Raw genomic sequence first — 27,145 nt, 5'->3', positions numbered from 1 at the left:
CTTACAGGCCATCTTAAGTGAAGCAAATGTAGCTGTTAGTAACTTTTCCCCAGTGATTAAATTGTCATCACTAAAACTAGCCATAAAAATAGTTGGTATTAAAAGCCATAAGTTGCATTGTGCAGGAAATAGAAATGTAACATTGGTAAAATGATACTTACCTGCCAAATCTGTCTTTGTCAGAAAGATTCACTATCAAAGACCAGCTAAAATTGTGTTGTCTGTAGGAAATAAACTGACTTCCACATGTGCTTTCACAGTTTACATTGCGTTTCAGATGACTTTATTCAAAAATGCAGTTCATAAGATGAATGGTATGTTCCTTGCCAGCATAATTGAAGGTGGGACGTGGGTGTGTAAAACACATGAACAGCCTATCATCTTCAAACTCATTCTTGCCCTCTTCACAAATTATTAGAGGGATGGTTAAGGCATCAGGCAGTCCTATCACCCATTAGCATCATTGAGACCCTTGAGTTGGAAATTACATTTCACACAGGGCTTCAATCTGTCTCCACTGCAATTTTTTATCCAGCTGGGGAATGGTGAGCAGCCAAGGAGTCTTTCAACACATGTGCAGAAAAAGGTAGTACTTTCTGTGAAGGTGTACCTATGCTGACTGGGGACACTGCCTATTCTCAAGACAGTAACCTCCTCCCCCACTTTATCCCTCAATGTCCACCTTTAAAATCCATCTTCACCTAGGTTCTGCCATGCTAATCTGAGCACCAGACACTTGATGTTCAGGTACTGGATTAGTGGTGCTGGAAGAGCACAGCAGTTCAGGCAGCATCCAACGAGCAGCAAAATCGACGTTTCAGGCAAAAGCCCTTCATCAGAAATAAAGGCAGTGAGCCTGAAGTGTGGAGAGATAAGCTAGAGGAGGGTGGGGGTGGGGAGAGAGTAGCATAGAGTACAATGGGTGAGTGGGGGAGGAGATAAAGGTGATAGGTAAGCAAATGTGGCTGTGGTACCGAGTTTGTTTCACAACTTGATGTTCAGGGGCTGCTTATAGTCCCACCACTGGCCATTTGTTGGTACTGGAATTGCTGGCACAGCAGAGTTGCTGGCCAGTCGCACTTCCAGCATCCCTCTTGGGTCCCTGAGAGACAGAAGTCACAATCTGAATCATTTTTAAAAATTCATTCACAAGAAGAGGACATCATTGACCGGTCCAGCATTTATTGCCCAGAGGGCAGTTAAAAATCAACCACATTGCTGTGGGTCTGCAGTCACATGCCAGGCCAGGTAAGAATGGCAGTTTCCTTCCCTAAATGGACATGGGTGAGATGGATCGGCTTTTCTGAGAATGGATTCATGGTCATTGTTAGACTGTCAGCTCCAGATTTTTACTGCATTCAAATTCCCCCATCTGCCACAGTGGGATTTGAACTTGGATCCCCCCTGAACATTACCTGGGTCTCTGGATTAACCATCCAGCAATAATACCAAAAGGCTGTCAGCTTCCTTGCGTGAATTAAGGCAGCCTCAATACGTTGTTGCTCTGAGGCACCAGATTGCGAGTAAGATTGCTGCCAATAGGTTTTATTTTTAAGCTAGATGTGTTTGGTGGGCAGCAGGGGAGAATGCTTTCCCCCATAACATTCAACTCCCTTCCTTTCTCCATTCTTTCCTCCAACAGAAAGCAGAACATTGCAGCTGCTAGAAACCTAAATACAAAAATAGTGAGAGGTCCAAGTCTCAACAGAACCTCTTCAATGTTCACAAATGGGGAGTACCAAATGTCAAGTTAATAAATCCCATTCGCACAAAAGCATTTAAAAATGTGGATGAGAGCAATTTCAACATAGATACACGATATAACCAGATAGCAAAAGACACTACGAATAAAAGAAATCAGCTGAACTTTTACTTATTTTAAAAGATTATTGGATCTCTGTCAGTGTGAAAACAATCTCTCAAATGAAATATTCTGATTCCACATTGCTTTTTATATCAGAATGATATTGTATTTTGATCAAAATCCAAATGGAATGAGGAGTAACTTATAAAATGATGAGTGATTCTGAGTTGGTGCACCTATTAAACCTCTAAGTCACCTCTAACAACATCAATTTCATTTCTTCAAAATAGCACAAAATAGTAAATATTGATTTTAAAGACATGCTTTTAAACCCATTATTTAATAATGCCTTGTGGGCGTCAGGGCTCCTGAGTTTAAGTAACAAACAATTAAAGAGACGGAAGGGAATGAAATTCATACTGGTGAGTGTGCCAGATGGTGTGCAGATTTGCCAATCACACAGTAGAAACGAATGTCATTATTTTACAGAAGAGTGATTTGTGTCTTAAAAAAATTGAAAAAAAAGTTAAAAAGATAGCATTTTGAGTTGAAATAATTAATACTGCAGTAATTATTTTCTTTATGTAACAATGTTTGCAGACCAAGATGTCCAAATGGGTTCATGGAAGAATGAACAATTTAAATTTAAATAGCAAAAAAAAATCCCGAGTCACAGAAGGAGATTGGGGTATGGGGGAAACAACGTTTAGTCATAGAAACAAGTTTTAAGAAGCACATTGGGGGAGGAGAGAGAGAAGTAAAGAGGTGGAAAGGTTTTGGGTGATGTGTGAATTGGATAAGTGAGAATATAGGGATCAGAGATTTGCATGACACCAAGTTGGTGGAAGATGTTGGCGGTTGGCTGGGACAGATGGGAATAGCAGAGACTTTAGATTAAAAATAAAAGGCATGCAGTTACAGTGGTGAAACTTAGAAGACCTAATGATGGAGTTAATATTTTGATGGAGGATCAGACCAAAATCAAAGTTAAGAATGAAAATTTCCACAACTAAGAATATCCAAAATTAAAAATGAACACTTAATATACAAGGCTCCATTTGTAATATACCTTTAAGCATTAAAATCAAATGTTTATTATTGACAGCGATTATTTTTAAGTCCACCGGTTTGTAATTTCTGTGTACATTCAATTTCCGAAACGTACAGCTTAAATTCACAGGAGGAATACTATTAATTTTATCCAAGCCTGAATTTTGAACAATTGAAAGTTCATAATTACAATAAAAGTAGCATTTTATGGAGCAATCTAAGAAAATCCAAGAATATATTTGGATTCCTGTATTGAAAGTGTGGGAGAGTGCATGACTAATGCTTTGTATGACTAATATATTTGTCAATTTATCAGACCTGAAATTATTCATGGCTGAGATAAGGTGGAAGCTGGAATCATCATATTAATAGAAAATGAGTTGCTTTCTCAGGAGTTTATGGCAAGCAGGTAACGTAAATGATTATATGCACTGAATACTTTATTGGCTGCATAGATTTGATGTTTCTTTATGTAAAGTGTAAATCCTCACTGAAATACGGAGAGCTCTCAATAATCAATGTTTGTCTTGATCCTAATTGGTCATAAGGTACATCTGAATTGGCCACCAAATTGAATCATTAAACTGCTGCTCAAGATAATTTTTTTTTGTTAACTGCTTGAAGATCATCAGGATTGTTCCTAATGCTGAGGTGGTTAGTAACCGCATCACCCACAACAAAAGCAGCATGGAATTTGAGTTGTAGATTTGTGGTCAAAAGAAAAAAAATCCAGTAAAATACCAGAAACTAGAAAACCTAGCTGCAATATGAATGACTTATTTATGGTTCAATTGATGAAGTAAGTGGTGAACTGAAGTCACCAGTTCCCCAATCTGACTTCCATATCGACAACATACAGCATCTAGATTGCTCACAGTGGCTGATAGGATGCTAGGTGCATACTAATAAGGTGAGATACACAGTTAAGGTCATTAACAAATGATAATCGTCTTCAATAGGCTACTAGCCTCTATTTAGTGAGAATTTTACTTTGACACCCAACACTTAGTTAAAAGATGCAGTGAGTTGCTTCTGTTGTCAAGATGGGCCTTGCCTAACTCCTCATGTGATTCTGCCATCATAAAGCAGGTGAATGCTGTATATTTTTCCATAACTTCACAGTGAATTACTTAAGAATGCATGACACTCCCTCTAGTGACTCCACTAAAAACTGAATACAGAACAACCTTGATTATTCAAATGAGATGGGCGGGGGGTATTTTGTTCAGATAACTGATTGCTCGGATAATTGATAATGTTTTTCAGCACTTTGCGATCTTGTTTGGATAATCCAAAATTCGGATAATTGATGTTCGGATAAATGAGGTTGTTCAGTAAACTCAACTATTAGTTTCGAAACAATTACAGAAACGGAAGTTGAGAAAAAATACACATGGTTTGGATCACTACCATTTACTGCAGCAAAACAATTACTGTGAGGAATATAAAGACAAATTTTACAATATATGTATGTTTTCACAAAATGTGATGAATGAGATTGGTGAGTACACAGCCCTGTGAAAATATCATGTAACAACAGTTACAGGAACATGGCTTAAAAATAATGAGGACTGTACATTTAATATTCAAGGATAGAAGGATCGAGAAGGAAAATTTGAGTTGAGTGCAGTACATTATTACAGAAAAGATTGTAGTAATGTAAAGAAAGGAGGATGGAGCAATGGGCTCCATTTAGTCAGTGTTGAGAAGCACAATGAGAATGTTTAGACTTCCCTTGGTATTCTTTAGGTCTCCAAATAATGCGAGAGATATGGAGCAGTAAATCTGCAAAGAAATCAGAGAAATGTGCAAGAACTCTAGAACAGCAGACTTCCATTACCTAAATAATATTTGAGATAATGTTAGAAAAAAATAAGCAGAAGGAAGAATTCAGGAGAACTTTCTTAACTCACATATTTTGGATTTAACTAGAGTGGAGATATTGCTAGAACTGGTGCAAGAGAATAAATTGGGCCAATTGGACCAAGTTTTTATGGGGAACACATGACTAAGATTGATCATTGTATAATAATGTTTAGATTCTCAATAGATAACAATAAGGAACAATCTGAAGCTCAATTTGTGAATTAGAATTCTGAGTGCCAATGGAATGAGTAGGGATCTCATTCCATCGGCTACAATGGGATCAAAAATTGACAGGAAATACTGTACTGGAATAATGGCTGATCGCTACATTCAAGTTGCACCAAAGCCAGGGCTTCTTGGATAGAGTAAATGAACAATCCAAAGAAACAGGGTGCAAATTGAATTCTTCAAGCAAGCATCCAGTCAAATATAACAAATTGAGAAGGGATGGGAATTAGAAAATGATTGACAAAGAATACAGTCAGCATAAAGGAAACCCCAAAATCTTTGATCAACATTAAAGCAGTGATAGTTAGGTAGGTTGGGCCTATTAGGAATAAGACACCTGCTCCTCTTGGCTGGTATTCCAGGCCACTAAAGAATGTGGCAGGAGGGTTTACAATAATCTTTCAATCTTCTCTGAATATTGAGGGGGAGGGTCAGGGGAGGAGAGGAGAAAGGGAGGGGAAGGGAGTGGGTGGCACTCCCAGAGGATGGAAAATAATAATTGTGACATTCTTATTCAAGAAAGTGTACAAGGACAGTAACTGCAGGCAAGTCAGTTTAACCCAGTGCTGTGTGAGATCTTGGAAACAATCCTCAGGAGTAAAAGAAATCATCAAGCATAAGGAGAATTTTGAGTTAATTAAGGAGAACCAGATTTATTTTCAAATAAAACAGATTGCTCTTGATTAATTCATCTGAAGTTTCTGATGAAGTAACAAAGAAGGTTAAGAAGAAAAGAGGAAGCAATGGCTGTTACCCTTACTGACTATAAGAAACTATTGGTCAAAGTAGCACTTAAACAACATTTAATAGAATTGAGGATAAGGAATAGAAGAATTGGTGTCCAATTGTTTGAAAAATATTGTTTTAAGGTCAGAAGACATTGTATTATGATAAATCATTTTTTTCCAGATTGGATGATGATAAACTGTGGCTACCTAATGGTCAGTGTTAGGACCACTTTGTTTTAAATATAATTAATTGGATATTGATGAACAAAGTGATATTCCAAGTGTTTTTGATTGTTCCCAATTTGGCTGAGAAGTCATTGAAACTGCAACTGGACTTAGATAGGCTGTCAGAATTGACAGGCGACTGGCAAGTGAGATTTAACACAGGAAGTGGAATTCTTTCCCAACAACATTGTGGGTCTATTTACAGCACATGAACTGCAGCAAAGTGGCAGTTCACCACCACCTTTGCTGGGGCAATTAGGGACGGGCAATAAACACTGAGCAGCCAGCGAAAGTCACATCCCACAAGTGAATTACATTAAAAAAAGTATGAGGTGTTTAACTTTGGCAGAGTGAATAGGAAAGGGCAGTACGAGCTAAATGTCTCACAATGTACAGAAGAGAGAAGTGGGCCTATATATTTAAAAGTGGCAGTACATGTTGAGAGAGCAGTTAACAATGCATATAGGATTGTATGCTTCATAAAAAGGTGCATTGAATGCCGTAGCATGAAAACTATACTGAACTATTAAAGCTCCGGTTATGACACAACTAGAGTATTATGTTTAGTTCTGCTCACGACACTTGAGAGTCCTTGAGAAGTGCAGAAGAGATTTACCAGAATGATTCCAGTGATGGGGGAGTTTTGCCATGAGGTTAACTTGTAGAGATGGGAGATTGCAGTATACAAGATTAGGACAGGCTTTGGTAAGGTAGACAAAGAAATGCTGTTCTCATTCTTTGATATTAGATAAAGTAAAGGTGTGCATTTAAAGATTTTAGTTAAAAAAAATGCAAAGGAGTTTGGAAGGAGGAATTATGTTGTGGAGTGGGTGGTGATCTTTTGGAACTTTCTGGCTATGAGTGGTGGAAGTAGAGAGAAGGAAAACTTCAAAAAGAATTTGGACATGCACTTGAACAAAGTGAACTTGCAAAGCTACAGCATACAGCTAGGGAATGGGACTGATTAGAATGCTGAACAGAGAGTCAACCCAAACTTGATGGCTTCAACTGTCCCATTTTACTGTAATAACTCTATGAGTTTGATGGCACACAGCATTTATTCAAGAAGGTCCTATCTAATTCTGGTTAAAGAGTACTCCCACTGGATATTTAAAATATTATTTATTGCAATCTAACCAATAGCAAAAAAAGTAGACAAGTTGAACTTCTAATCAAAAACCTTAAACTTCATAACTTAAACTTTACCCCTTTTAGAAATTAATATTCACATGTACTAACAGATTTACAAAGACATAAATATTATGGGTGGACAAAAAAATGATTCAGGAATAGTGCTGGTTTGGACAATAGATGTTGATGAGTTGTTTTCTTTTGGTTATTTTGATTCATGAAAACTCTTTGTTGATGACACTAGGTGCGGGTATATCGGTTCTTAATCTTTCATTCATTGGTTAAAAATTTGCATTTTCAATGTTTCTTAAGATGATTTTCCCTTTCCCTTTCAACAGAGGATTTGCAGAAAGATCATCTTACAAAGGAAAACTGAGTGAGTGTAACTAGTTATAAGGAATTTTCTTTTACTTCTCCACACAGAAAGGAAATAAAACACGATTGATGCGTTCTTTTTGCAGGTTGGATGTTTCTGCTGCATTGTGCAAACATAAGGCTTTAGGCATCTTCCCAGGAACCAAAGATTGTGACTGTGCTGAATTCCCTTGAACTCACAATAATTGGTGACAATTGAAAGCCAATCAAACACGGTCTTGTCCTGAACACAAGAGCCGTCTGGACTTTTCTCTCATTGCTTCAAAAAAAGAAACATTGCTTATATAGCTTAGAATGTGCTCAAATAACTGCTTATTTAAAAATTCAAACATCTTCTTGCCCAGTTTCCTTAGTTTAAAGCAATACATATTATTTCTCTTTTTGATCCACAGTCCAACACAAAAATAAAAGTGGTCTTTACTTGCCTCTGTAGGAGAGATGCAGTTCAAAACTACATTTCTTAACAAAGCATATGACAGATTGACGTAAAAACGTTAACCTTACATCCTTTCATTCTCATGTATCTTTTATACAATTTTATGAACAGATGAACAACAAAGAACAGTAGGCCACTTCTTCACTTAATATTTGCTTCATTGTCTAACTATCCATCTTTTTAATGATAAGGTCATTCCACTTCCCTTGATTCAGTATTTTTATCCTTTGATCAAATAAAAGAGTAATTTATTTATCACAGTTAGAATTTTCCTCTGATTTGACTAACACCTGTGCATCCATCAAAATTTCCATCCAGAGTTCATTGCTGAATTTCATATTACAATTCTTATTGGACAGAGCTGTAATTCTCCTCAACAGGACAGCTTCTGGAAATCAGATTGTCATATCCAAATTGTAAGACTATGCTGGTGTCAAGCTTTCACTCTAGAGACTAATGCTACACAATGTACCAACACTCCACTGAGTCATTCTTCAAAAACTGGAACGGTTTTAAAGCTTTCTCTTCGATTAGCTTTTCAACCATCTTGCATGTATGATGTTTTAGAGTATGGAAAGACATCCTCAGAAAGTCTTGGCCATGTAAGGTACCTGTTTATTGACACTTGAGTTTTTCATACCTGTCTTCCCATAGGATTTTCATATGCTGTTTTAATGTATCCTCATGATATCTGGATGCTACCATTAATGTTTGAACTTCTGTCCATACCTTGCATATGGGTCTGTGAGGTCTACACTTCCTCATCAAAACTTGTTTCAAATATAATAGCACTCCAGAATTCCCAGTCTCAACTTGAGTGTGAGCAATCTCCTAATTTATTTAACTTGGGATCTGCTCTCGGAGCTCCAATTAATAAAGACATGCCAAATAGTTTCTTTGAATAATCTTAATTTTTAAATAAAGTTTCACTTATTCTAACTCTCCTTGTGTCATTTCTGTGATCTCTGGCTATGAACTTTGTTCATCCATTGTCCTGGTCACCATACATAGCAATACCTGGAACTCGTTCTTGTAACTGGTCCATCTCTTTAGTCTCATTAAGAGTTCTGTGATTGTAAACAAAGGCATAAACTTTACTCCACCCAAATCATTACCTCTCTCCACAGGTAATTTCTTAACAACTCCTACTGCTCTGGACAAGTCACACTCCAACGTCATGTTGTATAATGAAACGGCAATATACTCTTCCCTTAATCTGTTGATTAACACTTTGGCTTTCATTGCACTCTCTGGAGAGAAAACTATATCCTTCTTCAGCTAAAGAGCTTGAATAACTCCAGTGTTCCTTAATATAGTTATGGGTTTGGCTATATTCTTAGAAGAAAAAATGCAGTTATTTTTTCTTTTGCCAAAAATCCTGCATACCTCTCATCTAGCTTATTTATCTCACCTGCCCTCACATTGGTGTTTCCCCAAGATTGTTTGGTTGTTGTTAAAGTTACTAATTGATCTGACATTTTCCTTTTGAGTTTCATTTTCAGATTTATTTTTACAAATGCCAATTTGTCTCATGAACTCACAATTTCCAGGACTCTGAAGGATAGTGTCCCTTTAACCTTTGGTTTTCACCTCTATCCCTAATGCTGTCCTCTCTGATCTGAGGGTCAGATGTTGTGGTATTCCCAGCTGTACCTTCCTTTACCTTGGCTACTTGCTTTTCTTTCACTCATGCATCTCTATTCTTCTTTAATTTATGGGGCTGACAAGAAAAAAAAAGATCAGTTTTATGGATGAGCTCATAATCTTGAGCTATTACTGCTATCTGTCAAGAATTTGCAACCCTTTGGTCTTCAACATATTTTTTTTATTACAAAAGGTAGTGAGGCTCTAAAGTTTTCCAAGAGAACAATCTCTCTCAGAGCTTGATTTCTTTTTTTTTCACATGGTTTCAACTTCTATCCACCTGTCAAAATGACTTTGCTTAAATCTTTCGCATGCATCCAATTGATGCCCCCTTGAACCTGGTGAAATCCTGCAATGCTCCCAAAACCCTTTGCTCTCCTGGCCTGGCTATCATCCTTAGTAGCATGAAATTGTCTACTAAACTCGAGCGATGTGTCAATTATATCTTTCAAACAATGGTGGACTGATCATTGGGATATTCCACTGATCACCTGATTATCCTTGAAAGGATTCCAAAGTGTAGAAATTTTAGTTCTGCCTGGTCTTTAGTACCTTAGGCATCTGATGGCCACTGAAACTTAACTCTCTTTAAATCACCTTAATCATGAATTTGACCGTCTTTTTGAGAAAGATATACCCTCTGTGACACTGGTATTCAGTCATCTGAAGGTAACTTGAACACTGCTTTGACCCTTTCCATCAGGGTTACATCTTCTCCTTGAACTGCTCTTTCCACTCTCCTTTCTGAGATCTTCTGACACTTTCGAGTCAATAAAGTATGGAGCTGGAGAAGGCACAGCAGGTCAGGCAGCAACAGAGGAGTTGACATTTCACAACTTTGTAACAGGTCACACTAACCATGTGGCTGGTTAGTTGCCCTTCTTGCCCTCCTTTGTCATTCGCCCTCACTTGAGGAGACTCCATCAGAGTGTATGAGCATACAAAGGTATGAATTAGGTGTAGAAATAGGCTTTTGAGCCTCTTGAGCCTGCACTGATATTGAATGATATCGTGGCTGATCTAATGATGCCTTCCACTTTTCTGTCTGCACACTTCTGTCCTTTGCCTCCGCTTGATTTCTCCAACAATTTCTCCAATGTACTATTTCAATGGTCTCAGGTCTCCTCTGTTTCCCCTAAACCCTGATGGTGTCCCCAGGGCCCCTCTTCCTTATAGCTGGACCCTTGACTGACTCAACATTAGGTGTTTGTTCACTTTATTCAGATAATAAATTCCTTTCACTCACATGCAGTCTGAGCTTCAGCCTCCAGTCCCCCACTGAGCAAAATCCTTTGTCGTATTCTTGAGCTCCTCAGATGAAATTGCCATAATTTTTTCCCTACTGTGCATCCCATGTGACCATTGTTCAATTGCAGGAGAAGTTAAAAATCAGTGTGAATTGGTGGTTTAATGGCACCAAGTAGCTCCTCATTGGCTCATACCAGAAGACACACAGCTCTGACATTTCGCCTCTCTCGATTTCAGTTAGGCATAATGAGTCAGGGACCTAACCTGATGTCACCATGCACGATTTTACAACAGTCCAGGAAGGATATTATCATGTACAACATGTAAATTTCTATCCAATATCTCTATCACTCTGGCAAAAATACGGTAGCTCTAGAAGCCAAGCAGAAGTTTTCATTTGAAATGAATTGTCCAACTGCTTCAGCTACTGAGCAAACATTATTTAACACAACACCTAAGAGGAACATGCAAAATCCCTGTGGTCTGCATGTTCACATCTTAGCTGGCATTTCAATTCAGTGTCAATATTTATATTCTTTATAATCTGGTGGTCAGGTTGTTGCAGCATATTGAGTATTCATTACATTATTATCCTAAAAGCTGCCTTGAAGTAAGTGAACCTATTAGATCAAATGGTGACTGTTTCTTGACAAACACATTGTGGAACAGTAAACCTCTTCAAAGAAAAATAATTAGATATTAAAGTAATCTTTACTGCACAAAACTAACATCCTTTGGCAGGATTCAGTCAAGAAAAAGGGTGTCTGGTTCAAGAGGCCCATTTTATGGTACTGTACAACGTTCCCAAATCCAAAATATACAAATGATTAACTTCAATTCCTCTTACATAGCAAGAAAAAAGGAGGGAACAACGTCAATAATTATTTTTTTAAAATTATACTTAACAATTCACATTTATGTACCCAAACAATCCTGAAAAATATTTATATTTTCTTACTAATTTTCTTCACAATTTGCTTCCTATCTTACTGTACTCCTAAGAGTTCAATGATTGTGCTTTCTTGCCCAATATCTTTGAGTACCTTGTTGAAAGTGGTAGGGTGAGGATGTTCGACAGAACCTAATTAGAGAAGTTGAAAGAAGGGAGTGAGCACCTTGCTTGGGCCAACTTGCCCTATTATATTTCTTACCCAACAGGAATCTTACTACCCTCAAGCAAGGGAAAACTACACCCTTTGGTCTTATAATTTACTTGAGTGTTGTCAGGGAGTGTCAGTAAGTTGTTGAGGTCTGTGGTGTTTCAGCTGAGAAATGCTGGCAAATAACTTTCTAAGGCCTGTTGACAGAAATGTCTTAACTACTGGCTATATTCTGCATATAGTATGCAGTTCTAGCTAACTTCATTTCAAATGTAGTACTAGCCAAAATTAAGAAGTCAATTCCTAGGTTTTGTTGAATGAGCCTTATTGTCACATTTACTTACATGAGTATAGTGAAAAGTTTACAGGTCACCACTTGCTGTGACCATCTTAGATACCATTGTACTGAGGAACAGATCCTAAAGTACAAATGCTTGGGGGAAAATTAAAAATAAAGGAATGAAAAGTCCATCAATAAATTAGAAAAATAGAGAAATAAGAGTTCAGAATAACAACTATGCTGTGCTTCATCGCAAGGCCGGGAGTCAGAGTCCACGCTGAGGGCAAGGGTCCATGTTCGTTTTCACCCTCAACCTTGCTGAGAGTGAAAAGAAACAGAAAACAAAAGTGATGAAAGAGGGGAAAAAAGAAGAGGAACAGACAGAGCAGATGAGCTCTGGCTCAGGAGTCCTACTCCATCACCATCATGAAGCACAGAATATCTGGGTTGGGAGGACTGTTATTTTGAACTCTTATTCCTCTACTTTTCTAATTTATTGATGGACTTTTTATTCCTTTATTTTTAATTTTCCCCCAAGCATTTGTACTTTAGGATCTGTTCCTCGGTACAATGGTATCTAAGATGGTCACAGCAAGTGGTGACCTGTAAACTTTTCACTATACTCATGTAAGTAAATGTGACAATAAGGCTCATTCAACAAAACCTAGGAATTGACTTCTTAATTTTGGCTCGTGCTACATTTGAAATGAAGTTAGCTAGAACTGCATACTATATGCAGAATATAGCCAGTAGTTAAGACATTTCTGTCAACAGGCTTTAGAAAGTTATTTGCCAGCATTTCTCAGCTGAAACACCACAGACCTCAACAACTTACAAATAAAGTTTAAGATTTATTTGTCTCTGATCATGCCTTTTTTCTGACTTCTGAACCTCAATTCACTGTTGTTCTTTTTCTCTACTGTAGGCATATATTATTAAATTCCTTTCAACTGAAATTCCAGTTCTCTTTAAATAAAAGTCTTGTTCACCAAGGCATCAATAAACAAAGACAGAGGGAGAGCCTCTTCTTTCTAAAGGTTACCAGTGCAATTGATGAAACTGAATAAGCAAATCATAACCCAACAGGAGTGAAATTCATATGAAGCCAAGGCCTATATTTGTCTAGACTGAACAATTTTGGAGTTAATGGATGTAGATAACTCTCATGAGAGTGTTAAATTTATCACATGTAATATTGTTGTTCGGGTCTTTCTATGACATTTGAAGTAAGTTTCTGACAGATTCTTTGTGCAGTTGAGTTGTGACAGTTCCAGGTGAAGCTGTTTTGTAAAGCCCACTTGTCATTCCAGTGTTTACCTTCAAATATATGAGTTCCATTCCCATTGTTACCCTTCCACCAAAGTATTGCAGATTGTTGAATAAATGTTCTTGTGTCTGACTATGCAGGTGATACCTTCCTACCTGATGCACAAATACAGTTATTGTTCCAAAGATGTGAAAGAGGAATAAAGTGCAAACATCCCTGGAGTCTTCATTTCATCGGAACTTACATTTGCTTTGGATCTTTAAGTAATTTGCAAATATTTTACAGAATAATATAAGGCATTTGCAGTCAACTATTATTTTGTATTCCCAATCAAATTCCATAAACAGTTAAATATTGCAGTAATGTTTAGGGAAAAAAATGCCGATCTTTCTCTTGTATATTAAATTGCTTTTTTCTTAGACTTAAAATGTAAACGCTAGTAAATTTCAGTCATTGATCAAACTTTAGAGCAATCTATCGATGACCTAAAAACTAATATTTTATGTTTTCAACATGCAACTTGATTTTTTTATATTCACAGGAGATGGTAAAAGCAAAAAGCACTTACACATAGCGCTGCTGGTCGAAGACTATTCTTTTCACTGGTTCAGCTGAATGGAAAGAAAAAGGCAATTTACACATTAATCAATAAAACTACTGAAGCTTAATATTTCAGATCCAATCTTACATTGCACGATTCAGCTTTGATTGCAGTATAATTAGTCAGAGCAAAAAACTAGAGAAATTGATGTCCCATTACCATTGTTACTTGCCTTTGTTATCACAGTCTCAAAAACGACATGATTGGATTAAATCAGGTGAAATCAAAGGTTATGAAATTTCCAATGCTTTCCCTGATTTTTCACATTGAATATGGACAATTTGTTGGTAGGTACAGTTTTATGTAGTTTATTGATTCAGAGGTTGTCAGTGGGCCATTCACTCTAGTATGACAAGAAAAATGAGATTGGAAGATGTAGGAGAAATAAGCTTTTCAACCCACTGAGTCTACTTTGCTATCCAATGGGATCACGGCTGTTCTGATAATCCTCAGCTTTATGTTCACCATCACCCTTGATTCCTTTATGTATTAAAAATCTGTCTACCTCAGCCTCTAATGATCTGTGACTATAAAGAATTCCACAAATTCACTACCTTCTAACAGAAGAAGCTCTTCCTCATCCTTGCCCTAACTCAGTGACCTCTTGCTTTAAGATTATGTTCTCTGGTCCTAGACTCTCCCAGAAAATAAACAGCCTTTTAGCTGCACCTCCCTCCATGAATCATATGCTACTTCTAAACTCCAGCGAACACAGGACTAACCTATTCAACCTCCCGTCAAAAGAAAGTCACACCATCCCCAGAATCAATCTTGTGAAACTTCTCTGGACTGCCTCAGGTGCCAGTACATATTTCCTTAGATCAGGAAACAAACTGTTCACAGTCTTCCAGATTTAACCAATGCCTTGTATCATTTTAGCAAGACTTCATAACTTTTATGTTATTCCTTTTAAAATGAAGGTCAACATTCCAATTTCCTTCTCTATTATCTGTTGAACCTGAATGCCACATTTTTGAGATTTATGCATGAGGGCCCCAGATCCCTGTGTGATGCTTTCTGTAGACTTTGTCAATTTAAATAATAATTAGCTATTCTAATATTCCCGCAAAGTGCATAAACTCACATTTATGCACATCATATTCCATCTGTCAAGGTTCTGCCCACTCATTTAACCGATCTATGTCCCTCTGCAGATTTGTAGTATTTTCATCCTCTCACCTATTTGTGTGTCGTCTGCAAACTTGACTATAGTACATACTTTGCCCTTATCCAAATCATTCATTCATATTGGAAATTATTGCAGCCATAATGATTCGAGGAATTACACAACTTACAGGTTGTTGCCTTGAAAATGGCCCCCCTTTTCATAAATCTGTCTGTTAGCAAGTCAAAAATCTATTCATTCTAATATACTGCCTCTAAAGCCATGCACTCCTATCTTATGAAGTAGCCTAATATGTGGTAACTTAGAAAATGCCATTTGGAAATCCAAGTATATCTCACCTAATGGCTCTCCTTTATCTAATTTGTTTATTTCCTCCTCAAAGAATTCTAATACATTTGTGAGGCTTGATTTCCCACTCAAAGCCTTGGTGACAATGCTTGATTGTATTATGTATGTCTAAATGTTCTGCTATAGCATTAATGCATTATCAAAGGGAAATAGCCTGATGACTTTGATTTAAAAATTTAGTAGATGTTTTCCATGAGACAAATGAATGGAATATATACAAATTGGCTGCTGGAAGGAGAGGAACCCTGTCACTGTGCTTTCTCTCTTTAAAAGGGAATTGAACAGGTCTTGTTTTTCTACCCCAAGCCTTACTGTTCAAGATGTCATTAGGTAGGGGCCAGGAAGAGAAATAGACAGGAGTCCAAGCCCTATCTCTTCTTATCATTTTTATACAGTGAGATGGTATGGGCCAAGATAGCAAGCTTTCTTTTACAGGGAAAGAAAAGAAGCTCTTATTTGCTGGTTCTAGCTATTCTCATTTTCCTTCAGCTGCAGAGTTTCTTAAACACCATGAAATCAATCTGAAGTCATGAAACGTACAAGTTGCTAAACTCTGAGCCACACAGCCTCAGCCAACACCAATAAACTGGACATGCATTCACAATAGGTCAGGGTAGGATCTCAGATATGTTTGAATTTGAAATGCTTTTTCTCTGCCTCTCACCTTGCTTGTTAGAATTCTCCCCAGTATCACTACAGTCAGAAAGAACTGTGGTTCTGACTCAGAGTTTATGATGTTATTATAACTGGGAATTGAATAGAAAGACAATCCTGAAACTTGTTTTTTTGGCAGGGGTCTGACTATGAAGGCATTATAAAAGGATTTATTTGCCTTACATCAATATTTTAGAGAAACTATTGATGCATTTTGTAATCATTCTCTGTCATCCTGACAATGTTTAAAATTCAACTTCAGTACAATACAGTTGAAACACCTCCCTATAAGCCTTCAAGTTCTTATATATGCTTTCTAAATTGCTTAACAGATTATGTAATTGAAAATAAGTATTTTAGGATGCATTCAACTTTTCAGAGTCAGTTCATACTTGAGGTAGTTAAGTCCTACAAGATCAAAGGATGTACACTACAGATACAACCAAATAATATCTTAGCCCAAGGCAAGCTCATCCTGTCGAGCTAGCTTGAAGAAATCTATCAAAGACAATGGTGAATATAGAAGACAAGTTGGATGTTATATGGTGAAATTCCTGAAAATGATTTGATTGGGTTCCACATGGGAGATTAATGGCGAGTCATGGAATAAAATACTGATTAGAAAATTGTCTCTAGATAGGAGGCTTGCCACATATGGAAAATTAAATGACATTGAAATAATTGACAAGTGGATTACTCCAGGCATAGTTCCTGAGGACTGACATTATTTACTAATAAATAACTGATTATACCAAGAACTGGTTTACAGAGGATAAAAATGTTGGAGACAATGAAAAAAATCACTGTTTCAGAACAAATTGAATTCTTTGGGCATTTGGGTCAATAAATATTAAATTTGGCAAAGTGAAAATAGGAATGGGAAAAATGTTGGAGATGGGTGAAGACGACATGGATGTTTCCCCTATTCATCAGGTAGACAGGGTGGTTAAGAGGGTGCTCAGCATGCTGGCTTTCATTGGGTCAGATCATTGAGTATAGAAGTTGGGATGCCAAGTTGTCGTTGTAAAGGACATTGGTGAGACCATTTTTGGAGTACTGTGTATACTGCTACTGACCCTGCTACAGGAAAGATATCAAATTGGAGAGGGTTCAGAAAAGACTTACCAGGATGTTGCTGGGACTGGAGTGCTTGAGTAATAAGGAGAGGCTGGGACCTTTTTCACTGAAGCATAGGAGGTTCAGGGGGTGACCTTTTTGAGCTTTATAAAATTATGAGGGGCATAAGTAAGGTGAATATCAAAGATCTTTTCACTAGGGTAGGGGAGTTCAAAACTAACGGACATAATTTTAAATGTGAGAGAAGAAATATTTAAAAGGGACCTGAGGAGCAACTTTTTCACACAGAGAGTGGTTTATATGTGGAATGAACTGCCAGAGGAAGTGATAGAATCAGATATAGTTACAACATTAAAAGACATTTGGACAGGTACATGAATAGAAAAGGTTTGGACAGATATGGGCCAAACACAGGCAGGTGGGACTAGTTTAGTTTGGGAAACTTGATCGGCATGGGTGAGTTGGACTGAAGAGTCTGTTTCTGTGCAGTATGATTCTTGACTGATTAATTTGCGCTTTTTCAAAAAAGTGTTTAACTCTTGAGTGTCAGCACAGACAATAGCAGATTTTTTTGTCATCAATTTTAAAAGTAAGATAAATATTTATTATTCAAAACCTGAATACATATATGAATACATATATGTACATATATACAGATATGACTGTATCCACTCTCACACACATATGCATACCCAGGAAAAGTACGTTGATAGGAGTAGCATATGGTTAATGTTGCCGAAATGGAGGGTTTAAGTTACAAAAATAGACTGAGACCTTGTTCACTGGAGTGTAGGAGGGTGACCTTATTAGAGATTTGTAGTATCATGAGGGACATAAAGAAGGTGGATAGCAAGGGTCTTTTCCCTTGGGTGAGGGTGTTCAAAACGATGGGGCATATTTTAAAGGTGAGTGGAGAAAGATTGAAAGAGGACAGGAAGGAAGATTGGAGTTCTACCAAATACTATCTGTAACAGATAACACATTGCTGAATATGCTTTACAAATGAATATAATCAGTAGTGAAATATTGGCTGATGATTTCAACTAGTTTGCTGAAATTTCTTACTTGGTCAGTTCATGCAATAACTTTTCCATTTACTCTATTTTTGCCTTGCTTCCATATTGTCACTGCAACCCATTTTCTGAACCTCAGCATAAACCTGAAATGGACACCTTTCTGTAAAGCAAGATGAAGTTGCGAGCTTGGGTGATCTTTTCTTTACTCTCAATATATGTAGAACTGCAAAGACCATGGGCTCATGTCTATTCTTGTGCAAGTCCAACAAAACCGCTAAATTGCATCATTCTGGTAAATCATTTGAGAACAGTGGAACAGTGGTTTGTGTATGGAATGAACTGCCAGAGGAAGTGATGGATGCAGGTACAGGTGCAACATTCAAAAGTAATTTGGATAAGTACATAAATAGGAAAGGTTTGGAGGGACATGGGCCAAATGCAAAAAAGTAGGACTAGTTTAGTTTGAGAATGTGGCTGTCATGAACTAGATGGACCAAAGGGTCTGTTTCCATGCCGTTCAACTCTGACTGTATTCTGTGAATATTAGTTACTGATCTGGTTGTTATTTGGATGTTACTGTTGACAGCATAAAAGCAACAAAGGTGATTCCAAATCACACAAAGTTAACCCATACAGATAGATTGAGGTCATTGAGTCTGGATGCTTTGGGGACAAAAAAAGAGATGATGTAGATAATGTTTGATAAATTGATCCACGTTGTTCATATTGACAAAGGATTTAAAATTTAAAATTTAAAAGGCAAGATTATTTTCTAAAATTAGGAAATTTAAAAAAATCAACAAAGTAATTCCACGCAGTAACAGTGACAAGTATATGTAGGGCAGAATTTTAGCTGTGTATGTAGCTACGTTGTGCGGACTGCAGCAGATCAAGAAGGCAGCTTCCTATCACCTTTTCAAGGGTGATTATAAATGGACAGTAAATATTGGCCTCATCACTGATGTCCATATTGCATCAACAAATAAACAAAAATGTCAGTCCATTGTGCAACTTGGTGTTACTTGGATGATAATTTCATGAGGAACAAATTTGTTTAATTCCCATTATTTCTGGGAATTCCCAGTCAGATGTAAATGCATGTATTGTACCAATGCAAGTATGAGAAATCATCTGAGCTGTTTGCAATCAGTTGCATTGGTACACTGGGTACAATGGATGCTGCTTCAGACCTGATGTCCGTAATTAAAATGGTGGCACAGAGTGGGGCCACCTGAATTGGAGAATGGGAGAAAAGTTGACACTGGAGATTTGAATACAATAGCTTAAGGTGGAAGGTCAGCTCTGTGTATACACTGCATTACAGCAAGTTTAGAAGATCTTCTGGCTATCCACTATCTCACTTCAAAGTGGAGCTTGCCCACCTTGTTACAGTCATTTCAATGACCTCAGATAAAGTTTAGTCATGGACAAAGCTACATCTTCATAAATGATGGAGATCCCATCACCCTGAAGCTAAAACTTAATAATACTAATCATCACCTTACATTTAAATAGTCCTTTTAACACAGAAATTTCTTGGTTCTATGAAACTTGGAGAATTAACCACTTAAAGAAATACAAGAATAGTTGACCAGCAGTTTGACCAAACAAGTATACTTTTAAGGAGCACTTTAAAGAAATAAAAATATGGAGATACAGCAATATAGTTTTGGAATTTTGGATTTAGGCAGCATAAGGAACAGTCTCAAATGTTGGTGTAATTACAATCTGGAATGCCAACAGTGTGTTCTTCCAAAGATCTGGAATGATTTTGTGCATGTGTTTGCTTCTTTCTGTGTGATTATGTGTGTGTGTGCACGTGCATGTGTGATCTTGTTGGACATGGTTGATGTAGTGGAGATAGAATTAGACAGTCTTGGGATTGGAATGGATATGGGGTGAAAAGTTCACTTCAGGATCAAATAAACCACTAAATTTGAGAACAGTTCTGTCAAGCCTCTGATAACAAAGGAGAAGAATCAATAGCTACGGAATGAGGTTTGTGCCAGAGACAAGAAAATGGCTTCCATTTTTCCAATATTTAGATGGAGGAAGTTTATTCTCATCTTACATTGAATGCTGATTATGTAGACTGGCAAATCAAAGGCAGTGGAAGTAGTTGTCATGAGCACATTTCTGAAACCGACAATGCTTTCAGCCACTCTCACTCAGACACAGCATGAGGATAAATAAAACGAAAGGAAATCAAGAACAGATCCCCAGGGAATTGTGCAGGTGCAGAAGTAGAAGCCATCGCAGTTGTCTGCTATCTTTGGATAAGTAGAAATTGAACCAGATGTGGTACTCTGATCCGATGAAGATATGGGAGAAGTATATCTTTTAAGAGAGAGTTAAAAGTTAGCAGTGTCAGCACTAAGTGTTTTCAATAAGTCACAAAGTAACATGTGCTCCAGCTACTGGAATAGCTGTTTGTCCGGAGATAACAAATAACAGATTCAAATTAGGCCAATCAGTTTAAATTATTCCCTGAAAAATGCTAAATTCCAATCCAGTTTGAATTGAGTATATCGACGATCTTAAAAGCCAATGACACAATCTGATGCTCTAGGGTATAAGATCAGGGAAAATTGAACAGTTGAAAGGAGAACTGCCAAGTCCAGTGGGTAAATAGACTGCCTGAAAACTAGCTCTCTGAAATGGTACCCTTTTTGATCAGTCACCTGTGAAGCAGGAATCCTTAAGAAGAAGAAAAGAAGATACAGGAAGATCCAAACAGAAGAACCAAAAGCTGTCTGGATTTGAGATAAGAAGTTTTGTTTTGTAAATCTTAGTTGGGAATTTTATTGCACTAGTATTATAGAAGGGAAGGTAAAAGATAGGTTAGAGTAGGGACTTGTAAATAGTTAGGTAAAAATCAACGAGGTAAAAACAATGACTGCAGATGCTGGAAACCAGAATCTGGATTAGTGGTGCTGGAAGAGCACAGCAGTTCAGGCAACATCCAAGTAGCTTCGAAATCGACGTTTCGGGTAAAAGCCCTTCATCAGGAATAAAGGCAGTGAGCCTGAAGCATGGAGAGATACGCTAGAGGAGGGTGGGGGTGGGGAGAAAGTAGCATAGAGTACAATGGGTGAGTGGGGGAGGGGATGAAGTTGATAGGTCAAGGAGGAGAGGGTGGAGTGGATAGGTGGAAAAGAAGATAGGCAGGTAGGACAAGTCCGGACAAGTCATGGGGACAGTTACTGAGCTGGGAGTTTAGAACTAGGGTGAGGTGGGGGAAGGGGAAATGAGGAAGCTGTTGAAGTCTACATTGATGCCCTGGGGTTGAAGTGTTCCGAGGCGGAAGATGAGGCGTTCTTCCTCCAGGCGTCTGATGGTGAGGGAGCGGCGGTGAAGGAGCCAATGACCTCCATGTCCTCGGCAGAGTGGGAGGGGGAGTTGAAATGTTGGGCCACGGGGCGGTTTGGTTGATTGGTGCGGATGTCCTGGAGATGTTCCCTAAAGTGCTCTGCTAGGAGGCGCCCAGTCTCCCCAACGTAGAGGAGACCGCATCAGGAGCAATGGATGCAATAAATGATATCAGTGGATGTGCGAGTAAAACTTTGATGGATGTGGAAGGCTCCTTTAGGGCCTTGGATAGAGGTGAGGGAGGAGGTGTGGACGCAGGTTTTACAGTTCCTGCGGTGGCAGGGGAAAGTGCCAGGATTGGAGGGTGGGTTGTTTGGGGGCGTGGACCTGACCAGGTAGTCGTGGAGGGAACGGTCTTTGCGGAAGGTGGAAAGGGGTAGGGAGGGAAATATATCCCTGGTAGTGGGGTCTGTTTGGAGGTGGCGGAAATGTCGGCGGATGATTTGGTTTATGCGAAGGTTAGTAGGGTGGAAGGTGAGCACCAGGGGCGTTCTGTCCTTGTTATGGTTGGAGGGGTGGGGTCTGAGGGCAGAGGTGCGGGATGTGGACGAGATGCGTTGGAGGGCATCTTTAACCACGTGGGAAGGGAATTTGCGGTCTCTAAAGAAGGAGGCCATCTGGTGTGTTCTGTGGTGGAACTGGTCCTCCTGGGTTCCTTAATTACACCGGCACCACTCCCCACCTCTTCCTCTGCTACATTGATGACTGCATTGGCGCCACCTCGTGCTCCCGCGAGGAGGTTGAGCAATTCATCAACTTCACCAACACATTCCACCCTGACCTTAAATTTACCTGGACCATCTCTGACACCTCGCTCCCCTTCCTGGACCTCTCCATCTCCATTAATGACGACCGACTTGACACTGACATTTTTTACAAACCCACCGACTCCCACAGCTACCTGGATTACACCTCTTCCCACCCTACCTCTTGCAAAAATGCCATCCCGTATTCCCAATTCCTCCGCTCCGCCGGATCTGTTCCCAGGAGGACCAGTTCCACCACAGAACACACCAGATGGCCTCCTTCTTTAGAGACCGCAAATTCCCTTCCCACGTGGTTAAAGATGCCCTCCAATGCATCCCGTCCACATCCCGCACCTCCGCCCTCAGACCCCACCCCTCCAACCGTAACAAGGACAGAACCCCCCTGGTGCTTACCTTCCACCCTACTAACCTTCGCATAAACCAAATCATCCGCCGACATTTTCGCCACCTCCAAACAGACCCCACTACCAGGGATATATTTCCCTCCCCACCCCTTTCCGCCTTCCGCAAAGACCGTTCCCTCCGCGACTACCTGGTCAGGCCCACGCCCCCAAACAACCCACCCTCCAATCCTGGCACTTTCCCCTGCCACCGCAGGAACTGTAAAACCTGCGCCCACACCTCCTCCCTCACCTCTATCCAAGGCCCTAAAGGAGCCTTCCACATCCATCAAAGTTTTACTTGCACATCCACTAATATAATTTATTGTATCCGTTGCTCCCGATGCGGTCTCCTCTACATTGGGGAGACTGGGCGCCTCCTAGCAGAGCGCTTTAGGGAACATCTCCGAGACACCCGCACCAATCAACCAAACCGCCCCGTGGCCCAACATTTCAACTCCCCCTTCCACTCTGCCGAGGACATGGAGGTCCTGGGCCTCCTTCACCGCCGCTCCCTCATCACCAGTCGCCTGGAGGAAGAACGCCTCATCTTCCGCCTCGGAACACTTCAACCCCAGGGCATCAATGTAGACTTCAACAGCTTCCTCATTTCCCCTTCCCCCACCTCACCCTAGTTCTAAACTTCCAGCTCAGCACTGTCCCCTTGACTTGTCCGGACTTGTCCTACCTGCCTATCTTCTTTTCCACCTATCCACTCCACCCTCTCCTCCTTGACCTATCACCTTCATCCCCTCCCCCACTCACCCATTGTACTCTATGCTACTTTCTCCCCACCCCCACCCTCCTCTAGCGTATCTCTCCACGCTTCAGGCTCACTGCCTTTATTCCTGATGAAGGGCTTTTGCCCGAAACGTCGATTTCGAAGCTACTTGGATGTTGCCTGAACTGCTGTGCTCTTCCAGCACCACTAATCCAGGAACTTGTAAATAGTTGTTAGTTAATTATTCTCTGTTACACTTTAAGAAATAAAGTTATTACTTTTTACTTTAAATAGTTCTTGGCCGCTCGAATTTTTACAGATTACTGCATAGGATCAATCTTTTCTGAGTTGCTGGTTTTAAATTAAGCAGGAGGGTTTACCCCGTGTGGTAACAATAGGCTGACAATAGATGACAATCATCTAATTCTAACTAATTTACAACTGAAAAACGCAGCAACAAACAGCATTTTGCGGATCATAGCATAGTGTTTATATTACTGACTCGTAATCCAGACACCAGGATTAAAGCTATTGATGTGAGTTCATAACAGAATGTGACAACTGGGATATGTAAATTCAGTTATTTAAATAAATCTAATATTAAAAGTTAAAAAAAACACAATCACTAATTGAAGCCATATAATTAGCAGATTGTCATTAAAATCACAGTTGGTTCACTAATATTCTTTCGGGAGGGAAATCTGCTTACTTAGATGTGCCTTCAGACCCAACTATGCTCTTAATTGCCCTCTGAAGTGGCTGAGTAAAGCATACCATTGTCAGAGAGGCAACCCATTAGCATTCTGTTCAAGGCAACCAGGGCATTCAATAATTTCTAGCTTTCCCATACACTAATATTAAAAAATTCTAGGTTCCAAAGAATTAAATATTGGTTCTACAGAAAAAATATATTAAGGTATATATAGAAAGAGAGATGACCTGGAAGCAACAAAAAGAACCAATTTTTTGGAACAGATAATTTTATCCTATATTTTCAATGCCTGATGTGGTGAAAGTATAAGTAGTTAAGGAGAGTTGTCTAGATTGGCTTTCAGATTTTTAACCTTGATTTCAGATGTACATGAGTTAATGATGTTGCTGTGTTTCTGAGAATAATGATGTTGCTGTGTTTAAGAATGATGATGCCTTTCCTTTCAATTTATGTTTTGGTTGACAAAAGTTATAAATAAATAAAATGTTCTTTTCCAAAATATCTTATTGACTTTCATTCAAATCACTTGATACTGTATATGGATAGACTGCCATTTTACTGCTCCATATATCAATAGAAAGGAGAGTTTTATTGTAGCTGAAATGAAGAAACAGCATAGAAAATTAACTTGTAGATATAATAACTAGCTTCTAAAGGTCTGGTTCAGAAAACAAATGATTTATTTTCTAATATATACGATAAGTAAATCTCTAAACGAGATAGCATCTTCAAGATTTTTCAGTAGAGAAGCAGAGTTTGCCTCGCAAGAAGAATTGACTTTGAAATGTGTTTCAAAGGAATGCAATGAAAGGATTCAGGCTGACTGACACTTTACCCTGCTCTTCATGAAAAGTGTGCATCCTGGCAGGATTTCAAGACAATGGCACTGAAAGCAAATTTCTGAAAACATGAAGTTTAATTTTTTGCCTTGGCTATGTTGATTAGAAGAAAGCAAGATGACCTTGAGATATCCTAACTTGTACTCTTCATTCTTCTTCATTATTCTGCTTTTGATATATCTTCTCTCTCCCTCCTTCGAAGACTTTGTTGTCTACACAGTGTGTAAGCACAAAGGTCATGGCTGGCACATTAGGGAGGGGTGTCGCATCGTCAGATGTGCTACCTTTCAAATGGGCTTGTCTGCTCAAGTGGATGCGTAAGAAGTCATGGCAATATTTTGGTGACGTGCAAGGGAATTACCTCCAGAGTTCTGGCCAATACGGTTTCCTCAATCAACATGATTTAACAAAAAAAAGGACACATATTTGTGGGAGTACTGTGTGTAAATTTACTTTCACAACTCCTGCATTAAAACAAATGCTTCCTAAGTGCTTTCATGGCTGCAAATTAATTTGAAACATCACTGATCATGAAAAATGCTGTATAAATGCAAGTGATTCTTTCTTCTTTTCTCTCACATTCTTGTATTTTGCCTGGGTTCATCTGTTCCTCATCCATATCTCTGTCTCTATTGTAGTCTATTGTTCATCCCTTTTGTGATTTAATCTTATTTAATCTCCATTCCTTGCTATTGTACCTTTATCAATTTCCTCAACAAATAAAAGTTCCTGTCTATCAAGTGTCTGTACCACAATTCTGAACAGATGAAAATAAACAAAAATGTGAAAACAAAATGTCTGTCTAACAATACAGAACTGATTTCCATTTCAAACAAACCAAATAAGAATATTCCACACTTATGTAAAAGAGCAGTAATTGTTTCCAAAACAAACAAAAACCTCAGCAGAATATCAATTTCCAATTCCCTACACCACTGCAAATCTGCACAGAAATGAAAAGGCTTGCTCTGCTTGGATTTACAAACACAAGAACAAAATTGCAAAGGAATGTGGCTGCCCAAGATCAATTACTCTATTAAAAGTAGCTAATGCTGTATGAAGGAGAGCAACAGTCAATAAAGGCATAAAAATTGCATTTCCTTCTTTTTTTAAAATTCACTATACAGTGGACCCTCATGTAATATTTCAAATAAATATCCCAGTGACGAGACATTACAAATTATTTGAAATTCAATTTTATGATCTTTTGGGAAATATTCTTAGTCACCTGAATAAATGAGTTTATTGCGTTTGCACAGAATTATAAGCATACATGCAGATAAACAATTGTATAAAACTTCAAAAAACTGATTGAAAAGTATTACTCATGGTGTGAAATGTTTTATGCACGCATCAATAACAACAAGCTGTTGTAATTCCACTTTGTTTTTGCTCAAACATCCTGACTATTGTGAAATTTCTTTTTACAGTGTAAACTCTTCATCCTTCACCATAAGTTGAATTTTCAAACCGTGGGGTGGTGAGTGAATTTAATGGCATCCAGTCTGCCATGGTCAGAGGTGAATTTTCTTGTGCAAACTTCTGCTTTTCACTTCATTAACTATGCAATCGAACTGCTGGGTGTTTTTTGCAGGGAATCACATGATGTGAAAAAAGTGGATGTGTGTGCGAGACCTTTCAGCTGACCTCTCTGGTGCCAAATTCGAAGCCCAGCATTTAAACCTCAGAGACTGCAAGCCAAAAACTCTCTCAATCTGAAGACCCTGAAATGTCTTTCAGGAAATGGTGGAGGCTGGTACAATTGCAACATTTAAAAGGCATTTGGATGGGTATATGAATAGGAAGGGTTTGGAGGGATATGGGCCGGGTGCTGGCAGGTGGGACTAGATTGGGTTGGGATATCTGGTCAGCATGGATGGATTGGACTGAAGGGTCTGTTTCCATGCTGTACATCTCAATGACTCTGACTCTAAAAGCAACCTAGCTTTTCCCTTCAGGGCAGGGACCTGGAGGCACTTGTGAATAGAGTGGGAGCGGAGAAGAGGCAGACTTCCTGGGACAAATCCTGGTCACAAACAATCTTGAACATGTCATTGATCAATTTGGAATGACCAGTCATCTTGGTGAAGCTGATCTAGTCACAAGTGGCCTGAAAAGTGAGACCCGCAAACTACATTTCACAAAAGCAATCC

General features: G+C 38.7%; 1 protein-coding gene across 3 annotated transcripts in view; it reads right to left on the bottom strand.

Annotated features, from left to right (window-relative positions):
- LOC140467147 (synaptotagmin-B) overlaps nucleotides 1-27,145 on the bottom strand; it is a 663,372-nt gene that overhangs the window by 314,425 nt on the left and 321,802 nt on the right. For all 3 annotated transcript variants that reach the window (XM_072563238.1, XM_072563236.1, XM_072563237.1), the window contains one exon: nucleotides 13,951-13,993. In XM_072563238.1, coding sequence (XP_072419339.1) covers nucleotides 13,951-13,954 — 4 coding nt within the window. In that variant the 5' untranslated portion in view covers nucleotides 13,955-13,993. The remainder of the gene's footprint in view (nucleotides 1-13,950; nucleotides 13,994-27,145) is intronic.

This window comes from Chiloscyllium punctatum, chromosome 45 (genome assembly GCF_047496795.1).
Source record: "Chiloscyllium punctatum isolate Juve2018m chromosome 45, sChiPun1.3, whole genome shotgun sequence".
In the NCBI taxonomy this organism is placed as follows: domain Eukaryota; kingdom Metazoa; phylum Chordata; class Chondrichthyes; order Orectolobiformes; family Hemiscylliidae; genus Chiloscyllium; species Chiloscyllium punctatum.
Note: the sequence above shows the minus strand (reverse complement) of the source record. Positions and strands in the feature narration are given on the sequence as shown.